At 62.5% G+C, this 12970-nt stretch overlaps 1 protein-coding gene across 1 annotated transcript; it reads left to right on the top strand.

Moving 5' to 3' along the window:
- The first annotated feature begins 1526 nt into the window (after positions 1 to 1526).
- PARP10 (poly(ADP-ribose) polymerase family member 10) lies at positions 1527 to 11716 on the top strand. Its single transcript, XM_048482635.1, has 10 exons — positions 1527 to 1731; positions 3333 to 3578; positions 3867 to 4115; positions 5963 to 6822; positions 7513 to 7725; positions 8009 to 8129; positions 8476 to 9426; positions 9550 to 9689; positions 10095 to 10269; positions 10923 to 11716. Exons 1-10 carry the CDS (start codon positions 1563 to 1565, stop codon positions 11222 to 11224), a joined length of 3426 nt encoding a protein of 1141 aa, XP_048338592.1. The 5' UTR covers positions 1527 to 1562; the 3' UTR covers positions 11225 to 11716.
- Positions 11717 to 12970: the final 1254 nt, after the last annotated feature.

The raw sequence follows: 12970 nt of genomic DNA, 5'->3' as shown, positions 1-12970 counted from the left end.
CACATTTGAGACTTTTCATTATATAGAGGAGATACACCCATCAATCATCAACACATCACTGATTACATCACTCTGATCCTACCCTTTACACGTCAACACAGGTTAAGCCCACGACACTTAGGCTGCATGACCTAAAAGAGGTGAGCAGGCGCAATTAGCCCCTAGGAGGGGATTTTAGTATAATACCCAGTAAGTCCTCCTGTGGATTAAGAACTGGTTAAATGATAGTAAGCAAAGAGCAGAAATAAGTTAACAATTCCTGCAATGAATGAATGGATGGATGGATGGATGGATGGATGGATGGATGGATGGAAGGAAGGAAGGAAGGAAGGAAAAGAAAGAAAGAAAGAAAGGGAGGGAGGGAGAGAGGGAGGGGAGGGGAGGAAGGAAGGAAGGAAGGAAGGAAGGAAGAAAGAAAGAAAAGAAGGAAGGAAGGAAGGAAGGAAAGAAAAAGGGTCCCACAAGGCTTGATTATTTACTTTGTTCCTAGATGATTTGGAATTGGGGCTGAGCCACATACTAGGCTGCAGATACCAAATCATTCAGGATGGTTGAACATTCAGGCTGATTGTAGAGAGCTGCAGGGGGCTGCAGTGTAGCTAATGGAGTTCAGTGTTGATAAGTGTCATTTGGCCCTTTGGACCAAATGACCCTGACTTCAAATATATTCCGAGGGCAAGACTGGAAGGCAGGTTGGGGCTGCAGTGGAAAGCTGGGTGAAAATATCAGGCCCGTGTGCACCACCAGCAGCAGCAAAGAGGGCCAACTTCATGCTGGGGCTCATTAGGAAAGGGACTGGAAATAAAATGCCCCGCAGTGTAACGGCCCCCCGTGTGGACCTGTTTGGTGTGGCCTTATTTGGAGTACTGTGGGCACTTTCAAAAGCACACGGCAGGATGGTTCAAAGTGCCCAAGAGATGGGGGGGGGGGGGTTGAGGCACCTCCCGGAGAGGAGGAGGAACAGTCTGGGCCTTGGCAATCCAGAAAAGAGATGTGGGGGTGGGGCCAGGACGGGGGCTTCCCAGATTAGGCAGGGGGTGGGAGATGGGGCGGGGGGGGGGCGGAGTGGGGAGAAAGAGAGAGGCAGAATTTTGTTCCTGCCCTATAATAACAGGAGGAAGATAAATGCTTCTTTGCTCAAAGAAGGATGCAGCCATAGCCTGGACCCCCTAGTGGAAAAGCCCCGCCCTGCGTGCCCATTGGCGGGCAGCGGCCGGGGTCCCCCCAAAGGTCAGAGAAGGCAGCTTCAGAAGCAACAGACCCCGCCCCCCTCGCGAGGGGTGACGCCCCCGCCCTTGCCGAGTGAGGCCGGCAGCGGGCTCCCCTCCCTCCCTCGCCCCCCCCCCCCCGCCTGCACGCGGGCCGCCCCTCGGACCAGGGGCGCAAGGGCCACGCCCCCAGACGTCCTCGTCGCTTCCCCTGCGGCCGCCGCCCGTGACGTCATCCCCGCCCGCCCGCCCGCCCGCGCGGTCCGGCGTGGCGCAAGGGCCTGTGGGAGTCGTAGTCTTCCGCCCCTGCCTGGGCGGCGGTTGGGCTCTGGCGCTTTCGCTTTTGCCGGGCCCATGGAGGCGGCGGCGGCGGCGGGGGTGGAGGTGTCGGGGATCCCGGCGGGGGTGGCGGAGGAGCTGCTGGTGCTCTACTTCGAGAACCGGCGGCGCTCGGGCGGGGGGCCGGTGCAGAGTTGCCGGCGGAGGGGCGCCCGCGCCCGCATCGACTTCGAGAGCCCCGACGGTGAGGCTGCCGGGGAGGCGCTGGCCGCCGCCGCGGGCATGTGCAGAGCTCTTCTTTGCGGGGCGGGGGCGGGGGGGGGCCCGGCCTGCTGCTGGGCGCGAGCAGCACCCGCCGCGCGCGACCCCTCCAGGGATGCAGCTGCCGCGGGGACGAGCGGGGACGGGTGTCTGGGGCGGCCCCCTTGCATCACGTGGGCGGGAGGGGGGGGGCAGAACACCTTGGGCTCATTTCCATTTTTGGTATTTTTAGGCTTTTCCTTTGTCGACCGGCAGGGGGCGCAGCCTTTAGGCGGCACCAGAATTTCACGCCCACCAGCCACGTTTGGTGAGAGTTTGGTTCAGGGGGTCCAAAGGGGGCGCCCCCATTGTTTCCAATGGGAGCTAGTAGTAGATGGGGCTACCCTTTTGAGGGGCCGTAACTTTGGACCCCCTGAACCAAACTTCACTAAACCTAGGTGGTATCATCAGAATAGTTTCCTGCTGATACCTCCCAGGTTAGGTGAATTTTGGTTCAGGGGGTCCAAAGCCAAGGACCCCCAAAGTGGGTGCCCCATCCAATGGGAGCTAATAGTAGATGGGGCTACTCTTTTGAGGGGCCGTAACTTTGGACCTCCTGAACCAAACTTCACCAAAGTGGTGTCATCAGGAGAGTCTCCTGAAGGTAGCCTGAAATTTTGGTACTGTTAGCTTAAACATTGCTCCCTCAAATTTTCCCCAGATTCTCCCTTTAAATCCACCCCCTTCGGAGTGGATTTAAAGGGAGAATTTGGGCTCCCTTGATTAAAACATTGAAAGTATTGTCAAAGGCTTTCACGGCTGGATTCAACTGGTTGTGGTGGGTTTTACAGGATGTGTGGCCGTGGTCTGGTAGATCCTGTTCCTAACGTTTCGCCTGCATCTGTGGCTGGCATCTTCAGAGGTGTATCACAGAGAGAAGTCTGTTATAAGAGAAGTCTGGACACAGTGTGTAACAGACTTCTCTCTGTGATACACCTCTGAAGATGCCAGCCACAGATGCAGGCGAAACGTTAGGAACAGGATCTACCAGACCACGGCCACATGGCCCAGAAAACCCACAACAACCAACATTAAAAGTGATGCTGCTTGGGAGGTGGGTGGGAAATCTACCCTGAAACAGCATCACTTTCAATGTTGTCTAAACTAGAGAGCCCAGAGTCTCCCTTTAAGGTGGATTTAAAAGGAGAATCCGGACTCTCTAGTTAAACAACATTAAAAGTGATGCTGTTTTGGGGTGGAGTCTCCCTTTATGGGGGGTTTAAAAGGAGAATAGGGGTTCCTTATTTTAAAAAAACATTGAAAATTATGCGGTTTCAGGGTGGATCCCCCCTCCTACTAACAGCATCACTTTCAGTGTTGTTTAAACTAGGGAGCCCTGGGTGTGCAGAGTTGTGAGTTGGGGCGTGTTCTATAATGTGATGGTGACTTTGAGATTACCTGGTGCAAAGAAATAATTCTTTTGCTGTGGGGGGGGGGGTGGCCGCCCATACGGAGCGGGCAGGGGGCAGAAAACTCAAATTTCCCCCCGGGCTCCATTTTCCCTAGCCACGCCTCTGATGCTGGTCTCCTTCCTTCCTTCCGCAGATGCGTGCCGCGTGCTGTCCCGGGGCAGCCACTCGCTGCAGGGCGCCCAGCTGTCGGTAGCTGCAGCAGCACCGCGGGACTGGGGGAAGGTGGTGCTGCGGGGACTGAGCGGCCGAGGTGGCACTGAGCTGCTGGAGCGAGACGTGGAGCAGCTGCTGGGGTGCCCGGGTGGTGGAATCCTGCTGCGACGGAGCCCTGACGGCGACCTGGCCCTGTTGCAGCTGCCGCAGCCCCTCACCCCCCACGGTGAGCCCCCAGTGAGCGGGTGGGTTGGGCGGCCCTGGGCCTGACGTGCCCCGCGGCCACTCAAGGGGAAGGGGAGGAGGGGTCCCCGAGGGGGGCTTGCTCCCATCCCTGCCCAGAGAGAGGCAGACAGAAGCCCCTACCCCCCAGTGGGCTCCTGAGGACCAGGAGGGAGGCACAAACAGGCTTTCCGAGTGGGAGGCGTGGCAGTGGGGAAAGAGGAGCTGGCCGAGCCTGGGTCTGGGGGGCTCCCCCCAACTCACGACCCCTCCCTCCCCGTTGCCCCGGCAGAGTTCGTGGCTTTGGCTGAGCGGGTGCGAAATGAGCGGCTGCCGGAGCCCAGCGGTCTGGAGCTGGACTGGGTGGCGCAGACGGACAGCGTGCTGGTGGCTGCTCTCGGCGGGGGGGCCCAGGGGGCTCTGAGCCAGGACCTGCTGGAGCTCTACTTTGAGAGCAAGCGGAGCGGTGGGGGCCCCGTGCGAGACGTCCGACTGCTCCCAGGGGCCACCGGGGCCGTGGTCTCCTTCAGCGACTATGCAGGTGAGCTGGGGAGGGGCAGTGTGGCAGCGCCTCAGGAGGTGGTGGTGGAGGTCCCGGGGAGGATCCCAGGCCTCGCGTTGTGAGGGCCCCTGGCTTCCCTGGGGCTGGGAGGAAGGGGGGTTCCTGCCTGCCCCCCCACCGACTGCTCCCCTGGAGGTGGGGGGAGTCCGTTTCCTGCATCATACCTGGTAGGCCCCCCATAGCCCGTTGCTTGGCTGTGGAGCTTCACCCTAGTGGGCTGTACCCCAGTGGTAGCGAGAGGGGTCCATTCCAGACCAGGCATGCTGGGACTTTCAGCTGTGGCCCGAGCAAAGCGTGGCCACCTCTGTGGCTGGACATTTAAGGCCACAGACCACCTGACTTGCGGCTGGACTCAGTGAGGGCCTAGAGTTGCCGGGGGAGCGGGGAGAGCTGGGATCGAGTCCAGAAGACTCTTCCAAAAGAAATTCTCTTTTCTAGTCCACAGAAGCCTCACCCTGTCTCTCCAGAGGGGAAGGGGCATCCATTCTGACACACACACACCACACACACACCACACACACCACCACCCACCCACCCACCCACACACACACACTCACTCACACACACATACCAGTTTCAGAAAAGATGCACCCAGGCAGGTTTGGGGGATGCCCGCAAGGGAGACTGCCGTGTCCTGTGGAAAGGCGGGGAGTGGAGCTGCTAGATGTCCGTGGGGCAGGGGCTGGCTCGAAGAGAGCAGAAGAGGCCGGGGGGGGGGGGGGGGGGGTGTGTGGCAGGCCCCGCGCAGTGAGGAATCAGGCCCTTCACCTGCAGTCTTCTCACCGCCCCCCTCGCGTGGCAGCTGCAAGCCCGTGTCGTCCCCGAGGAGCGTCTGCGTTGGGTGCCTGACATCCTAGCAACGAGTTTGGTTTCGGCCCATGCATCTTAACAACATCTTGCCCCAAATGGGCAGCCGCGCCCATGCCCTGGCGCTTGCCCCACCTGTAGGAATCTGGTTTACTTCCCAGAGTGTGGGGGTTTGCCCAGTGGCCAGGGGTGTGACGGAAAAGGGCGCCTTTCCTGGGGTTTCCTTGAGAACTTTGGGGTTTGATCCTGAGCGTTTGCTGTCCAGACTAACCCTCTAGACCCGTGGTGGCAAACCTTTGGCCCACCAGATGTTATGGACTACAATTCCCATCAGCCCCTGCCAGCATGGCCAATTGGCCATAATGGCAGGGGCTGATGGGAATTGTAGTCCGTAACATCTGGTGGGCCAAAGGTTTGCCACCACTGCTCTAGACGCACACACACACACACATACACCCTGGGCAGGTCTATTCTGCAACTTAGGAAGGAAGCTGAAGGTGGCACAGCCTTCCCCCCCACCCCCCCACCCCCGGGCAGCTGCTTCCTCATGGCTGGACAGGGCTCAGAGGAGACTGTAGTTTGGAGAAGGTAAATGGCCCTGCTCCACAGCAGAGTTCTTCCGGCCTCTGCTGCAGGACCGCACTGTTCTTGCCACTTTCCCCCTTTCCCCTGGCTGGGAGCAGGGCTGTGGGGCAGCCGCCCATTCCCCCGTTCTTCTGAAGGACGTCCTGCCTGCTGAGCGCTGGAGGGCTCACCCACAGACAGGGCGGGGGTGGTGCTTCTGAAGCCCAGCGTGGAGCATTCCGTCAAAGGGGAGAGCCTTCTGGCCCAGCACCCGTGGGGATGGGGGCAGAGGTGGGCCCATCAACAGGTAGTGCCCCCGGAGAGTGGGGAAGGCCAGGCAGGCAGTCCAACGCCCTTGGCAGATCTTGGCCCGCTCAGTGGGGAAGGGATGTCTCCTGGGACAGTGGGGGGGGGGGGGGGGGGTTCTTTGCGTAATGCTTTGCCTGTCTCTGCAGTGGTGGACAGGGTCCTGCAAAAATCCCATCAGCTCCAGGGTCACCACTTGGACGTGTCCCCTCACTACGACTTCTTGGAGCCCCCTGAGGACGAGGAGACGGCCACAGAGGCGGCAGCTTCCCCAGAAGACGCTGGGATTGCTCCTTCTCTGCGCGTGCCCCTTCCTGACGCGGCCACGCGGCGCCTGCTGGAGTTGGACCTTGTCCTGCGGGAGCTGGGAGCCCGTGTGCCGGAGTGCGCGCTTCGCCTGGAGGGAGGGGAGCTGTGCATCTCTGGGGGAGACGCGGCCGGCCGGCAGCGGTTGCAGGAGAGCATCCAGGAGGCGTTACGGGGAGCAGCCCAGGAACACCTGCCCTTCTCAGCCTGGGTCTTGGGCTTCCTGCAGCGGGCGGACGTGGGGGAGCGCCTGGCGGAGCTGCTGTCGGGGCAAGGGCTGGGGGCCTGCTACGTCCCCGCCGAGGAGGGGGTGCTGGTGGTGGCGGTGAGGCCGGCCGTGGCTCGCCAGGCCATGTCCTTGCTGGGCTCGGCCCTGGCCTCCTTCTCCCTGCCGCTGTCGGACAGGCGGCTGCTGGCCCTGGCGTTGCCGCGCTGGGCCCAGGTGGAGGCAGGGCTGCGGTGCTGCCTCGTGCGCCTGGCGGAGGGCGGTGCGCGCCTGGAGGGCCTGACGTTGCGTGAGCTGGAGGAGGAGAACGTGGCGCACCTGGAAGCTTTCCTGCAAGACGGCGTGCCCGACGAGACGGTGGTGGCCATGGAGGCAGGCGCCCTGCGATACCTGCAGCTCTACTCCCAGGAGATTCTCACCAGCATTGGCAATGTCACCCTGCTGCCACTGGAGGGCGCCGACGTCACAGGCTTCCGGGTACGGCTGCTCTGGCGCGCTTCCTGCTCCTCGGGCCCCCTTTGCTGCTTGCTCTGCCCTGCGGAAGAGGAGGGGGCCCCTGAGCCCACCTTTGGGCGCTGCTGGGCCAGATCCAGGCGTGTTCTTCTCTGCTCTGGAGAGCTTCCTTTTGTGCATGACATTAGGTGGCCGCCCAGAATGACCTTTCAGCTCCCATGAGGTTCTGCCCAGAACATCTGAAAGAACAATGTGACCCTGAGCATGTACAGAGTGCCTTCTCCCACCCCCACAACCATGCCATCATGGGGAAAAGGCAGGCTTGAGAGCTCTATGTGCCCCTCCCTCCCTCCCACGTGGTTTCTGGGCCAGACATCATGTGGTGCAGGAGTTCCTTCAGTCCTGTGGGTGGCAGCTTCCTGGGCCAAATTCCGTGCCTGGGGTTTGGCTAAATGCCAGCTGTGCCCCATGTAGGACGGAGGGCCCTGTTGCTTGAAGGGGCGCTGGGGCATTCACACACCAAACTTTTCTGTGGGGGGGGGGAATGTTTGGGAGTTGCCGTGGTCCTGGGTGTAGAGAGGGATCTGGATTTGAGTCCTTCCATCTTTGCAAATGACTCCAGCAACTGTTCCTTCTGCTAGGTGAGGAGGTGGGAGGCTTGGCTTCCAGGTGGGTGGGCCGCCTGCTGACCGTAGGCCGCTTCCCCCCCTGCAGCTGAGTGGCACGGCCGGGGCATGCCAGGCGGCTGCTGAGCTGCTTCAGAGCCTGGCAGGGGCCATCCACACCCAGACCCTGACCCTGCAGCTGCCCGGCATCAGCCGCTTCCTCCTGGATAGCCGCGGCCAGGCCGTTGTGCGAGACCTGGAGAGGCACTTCCGTTGTGTCGTTGGGCTGGAGAGGGTCCGCTGGAGCCCCGTGCTCTTGCAGGTACAAGTCCTTGGGGGGCGTCAGGAGGGGCCCCTGGCCCACTTGGAGGGGTGTGTGTTGTGGGAGCCTATTTGGCACGTGGGAAGATGGCAAAGGCTGGGTGGGGGAGGGGTGTGTGCCAAGTCTGAGACTCCTGCAGAAGAGGAGATGAGTGTAACTGGGGGACCCAAGGGCCTTGGGGGGGGGGGGCTCCCCCGGGAATGAGGCCATTTGGGAGGGGGGGCTGATGTGTGGGTTGCCTCTGGGGCCAGGGCCTCTATCTCCTGTGCCCCCTCCTCCACAGCATGAACTGGAAATGTCCCAGACGCCCCTTGCCCTGAGTTGCCGCCGAGATTCCTTGCGTCGCTCAGAGCAGCCCCCAGCCCTGCCCGACGTGGCCAGCAAGCAGAGCGAAGCCAACATGGGTAATGCAGCTGGCGCCTCCACTCTGGCCCTGGGATGGGGGGGCGGGGGGAGGAGAGCCAGTCCTGGGGGTGCCTCGGAGAGGCTCTGAGGGGGGGTGCCTCCTTCCCCTGGACTCTGCAGCGGGGGGCGGTTTGGTGCTGCCCCCCCCTGCCCTGCAGCCTTCTATGGGGGGCAGGAGCCCCCAGTCACACTGGTCCCTGTCCCAGCTGATGCCTCCTGGCTGGGCTGGGGGGTGGTGTGGATTTGGGGAAGTGTGCCCCCCTCAGCCCGGTGTGCGTCTGCTGTCCCCTAGGTAGTGGGTCCCTCTGCCGCTGTTGTCCACCTTCCCCTCCTCTCTCCCCGCAGAAGAGATCAAGGGCTTGCTGGTGGCCCTCCGGCCGGCCGGCGTCGGGGCTCCTGCAGAGGGGCGCACGGGGAGTGACGAGGCGGAGGGTGAGGACCTTTACTCAGCGCCTGAGCCAGAAGCCGCGGCGCCCTCTGCTGTCGAGGAGGAGAAGGAGGCGGCCGGGTGGGGGGAAGAGGAGAGCCTGGAGGAAGGGCCCCTGCGGGCTCCCACGGCGGAGGCGGCTGCGGAGGAGGCGGAGCTGCTCTTGGCCATCCAGCAGTCGATGGACAGCGCCCAGCAGGAGGAGGAGGAGCTGCGCCAGGCGACGGAGCTCTCTCTCCGCTCCTACCAGGAGGAGGCTGTGCGGGGGGCCAGTCCCGACGCTGCCCTGCAGGCCGTGCTCAGCATCTCCCTGGAAGAAGCCCACCGGACGGCCAACTCGGCACAGCTGGGCATCTGTGCAGCCTCCGAGGCGGACACGGTCCGGGTGGCACAGGAGTTGGAGGCGCAGCTGCGGGCGCAGCTGCGAGAGGAGACTGTGCACAACGAAGGCCTCTGCTCACTGCCCCCCCTTTGCCTCGAGTACCTGGCCCACCTGGAGCGCAAGCACGCCGTGCGCATCTCGCTGGACGGCGCCGTGGCCACCGTTTGTGGCTTTGCTGACTACCCCGTGGCTGCCACCCGTGACCTGGCGTTGCTGCTGACCCGGCTGCTGCGAGCAGAGGTGGCCAGGGGGTCTGGGGGCGTCCGCTGGGTCCACTGGGATTCCTCGGGGGGCGGGTCGCCCACCCCGTATTCGGCAGAGGCCAGCGCCCTCCTGGAGCAGGCCTGGTGCCGAGGGCACAAGCGAGTGGACGTCTTCTTCGATGGGTACCCGTTCACCATCGACTTTGAGCGCATGGAAGAGTATGACATTGGCAATGCCCGGACTCTGCCCATTGGCCGCACCGAGCAACCGGTGGCCCCCCCAGGTAGGGGAATGCAGACATTGGGCGTGGTGGCCTGACTAGAGATGCTGGCGATGCCGTGGGGGTGGGACGAGGGGGGGCAGAGTCAGCCTCCTCCCCCTCGTGAGCCGTTGCTGTCGTCCGCAGCCCCCCCAAGCCCCACTGCCCTGGCGGGCGATGAAGTGAAGCTGCTGCTGCTCCCCGAAAGCTCAGAGGAGTTCCAGGGGACGGTGCGCCAGTTCTACGGCACGCTGGAGGATTTCCACAACAAGATCCGCATCATCAAGGTTTGCCGAGGCTCCGCTGGCGTTTCCTGCTGGCAGCTTCTCTCCCTCTTCCCGGTCGCCCTTCTGCTCCCTTGGGGAGGCTGGGGCCTCTCACGAATTATGGTGACTTCATGGTAGGCACAACGGGGGTGGGGTGGGGGGGAGCTGACTTCTCTGCCTCTTGGGAAGGGGTGGCTCTGTCAGGCTCCTCCCACCAAAAAGCGTCCTGCTTCTGTGACTCTGCTCCCCCTCCCCCCCATGCCCCATGTTGGGGTTTTAATTAGATCCCATTGCAAGAGTTTCCAAGCTGGCGCACATCCCCTGTGGTACCCCAGAGCAGACCCCAGGAGAGACGGGAGCGTCCCCCCCCCCCCCGCGTTCCACTGGCTCCTTGACCCTGTGTTCCCCACCCCTTTTCACGGGCAGGTCCAGAAGGTGCTGCACCCCCTCCTGTACCAGCAGTACTTGCTGAAGAGAGGCGCCATGGAGAAGGCCTGTGGGCGCCCGGAGGTGGAGCGGCTGCTGTACCACGGCACCACGGAGCAGTCCAGCCGGGAGATCTGCCAGTTCGGCTTCAACCGCAGCTTCTGTGGCAAGAATGGTGAGGGGCTCCAGGGACCAGGCTGGCCGGCGAAGGGGCTGCGGTTTGCTCAACTGGGGGTGGGGTGGGGGGCGGGTTCTGCTGGGCCCCTGAGCTGGGGCCCTCTGTTGACCTCGTTTCTTCCCAGTGGGGACCCAGCGTGTCCCTCCGCTGCCCTCTGCTCCATCTCACTCTTGCAGAGCCTGTGACCCAGCGAGCTTCCCGGGGGGCTGAGCGGGGACTGAGCCCCGTCCACACTCTGGCCTCCTGCTGTGGCCGTCACAGGCAGTGGAAGAGCAGAGGAGGACCAGTGGGTTGGAGGAGGAAATGTAAAACGAGAAGAGCCCTGCTAGGTCAGGCCAGGATCCAGACAAGCCAAGTTGCAGGCCCCGCTCCGCCATGAAAGTTTGCTGGGTGACCTTTGACTAGTCACACTCTTTTGGCCTAGCCTGCCCCACAAGGTTGTTGTGGAAATGAAACAGAGGAGAGAACAACGGCAAACTCCTGGGGGTCCCCCGTTGGGAAGGCAGGCAGGATGTGAGTGAAGTAAATAAATAAACTTTGAACTAAACTCTGCTCAGTGTGGCCCCCCCCCCCCGTGTCTGCTGCGTGGTTTGTGGCCCAGCGTCTCCCGCTCGCCACTGATCCGTCGCTGCTTCTGATTGCTCCACCAGCCACACGCTACGGCCACGGGGTCTACTTTGCCGTCCAGGCGTACATTTCGGTGCAGGAACAGTACTCGCCCAGCAGCACAGATGGCAACAAGTACATCTTTGTGACACGGACTCTGGTTGGGGACTACACCACCGGCAGCCACGAGCTGCGAGCGCCACCCCTGCGGGAAGGAGACTCTGCCCTGCGGCGTTACGACAGCGTGGTGGACAACCTCCGGGCGCCCTCCATCTTCGTCATCTTCAACGACACGCAGGCCTACCCTCAGTACCTCATCACCTGCCAGCGCTCCAGGAGGCGCTGACGGATCGTGGGGGTGAAGAGCCCGGCCACGGGGGTCTGCTCCCTGGCACCACCCTCGCCCGGGGGTCTGCCCTGCGTCTGCTGCTGTGATTGTCTCTTTCTCAGGATTACCTCAGTGCCCTTCGGATCCGAAGTGTCCTTCGTGTGGGCTGGAAGGGAAGGCGCAGAGCCTGCCCAGGCGGCCTTATTTTGACCCCTGGCTTGTGGATATTTGAAGTGGGGGTAACTGCAGGGGTTGGGGAGTGGTCTCGAGGGCAGGAAATGTGGGCACACGGGTGCTTTTGTTACTATTTAACTGGGCAAGAACCCAGGTGGGCGGGGGCGGGGGGGGTGGCAGCACGTTGGAGAATCTGGTCCTCATCACATAATTTCTTCACAGCCAAAAGTCGTGGCCAAATTCAGACGACTGGCGGGGACACACACACATACACACACACACAGGTCTGCCTTGTTGCCTTCCATTGCTGCCAGCCCAGTAAACTGCATTCTTCGGCTTCTCTCCCCCGTTTGTGTTTTTGCGTCTGTGTGTTTGTCTTTGGGTCCTCCAGCCTGCGCTGCTCATTCCTCCGCATCTGGCCCTCCCCACCCCTGAAGAAATGGAAGGCACCTGGGCAGGGGGCCCATTTCTGCCCCTCCCCACAGCACTTGTGGCTCCCTTCTTTGTGGGGGGTTGAAGCAGCGCTTCCTGGTACAGAGCTGGGGTGTGGTGGCAGGCAGGGCTGGGGAGGCTGCCCAAAACTTCCCTGAAGGGGCGGGTGGGTTGGAGGGTGGGTTGTGCTGCTGGTTTCCCCCCACTTCCCCCACCCCCCCCCCACACACACACACAGAGTGGTCTTGCAGGCTTGCTTTGGGGCCTACAGGGGGTGCTGTTGGTCCACTGGAGCTGCCGGTGGTTTTGTCTGCGAGGGGGGAGGCAGCGGCTGCTTTGTGCAGGAGGCGTTTCCAGGGTTTTGTGTGGCTGGTTCAGGAAGTGCCAACTGGGGGGGGGGGGGCATTCTTCCCCCATTGCTCATTATTTGGGGGAAGAGAATGTTCCAGTCCGCAGAGAGTTGGCCAGGCAGGGCTCTTTCCATGGCGGGGGGGGGGGGAAGGGAGGGGGCTCTCCAGTGTTCTCTACAGAGATGGGGGGGGGGCTGATTCTTCCCCCGTTTAGGAGTGGGACTGTAGTGAAAGTGCCCCCACTTTTCCAGGGGAGTAGAAGTCGGCATCCCCCTCCTCCCCCCCCCCCCAATGCAGGCAGGGTCTGGGCCCAGCATGCGGCTGGCAGGTCTCCCTGCTGACTCCGCAGGGACACTGTGTGGGCTGTCACGCAGGCAGTCCTGGCTTGGGAGCGGCCACCTGGCCGGCATGAGCGGGACTGCGGGGTTGGGGGCAGGTGGAGCGAAGCGAACACCCCCCTCCCAAGATGCAGGGCAGCCACCGTCTTACCCAAGGGGGCAGCGCATCTCTCCCTCCAATAAATGGGTGGGACGTGGCCCCTCCTGCGCCCGTGCCCCCAGAGGGGGGCTCCTCCGTGCCTGGAAGGGCAGCCCCTCGCCCCCCCCCCACTCAAAAGCAAGCGGTGGAGAGCAAGTGTTCTTGTAGAGGTGATTGTTCCGCGGCGGGGGGGGGGGGGCAGGCCGGAGCCGGGCTTTCCTCTGGGCGTCCTGCAAGGACTCTGCCTGTGGAAAGGGCCCCCCAGCCCCAGACGGTGGCGGTGCCCAGCTTGGCGCCAGGGAACCGTAGAAGGGCTGTTGGGGGCGTCCCT

This window comes from Sphaerodactylus townsendi, unplaced genomic scaffold, assembly GCF_021028975.2.
Source record: "Sphaerodactylus townsendi isolate TG3544 unplaced genomic scaffold, MPM_Stown_v2.3 scaffold_19, whole genome shotgun sequence".
Classification (NCBI taxonomy): Eukaryota; Metazoa; Chordata; class Lepidosauria; order Squamata; family Sphaerodactylidae; genus Sphaerodactylus; species Sphaerodactylus townsendi.
This window is presented reverse-complemented; position numbering and strand designations above follow the sequence as displayed.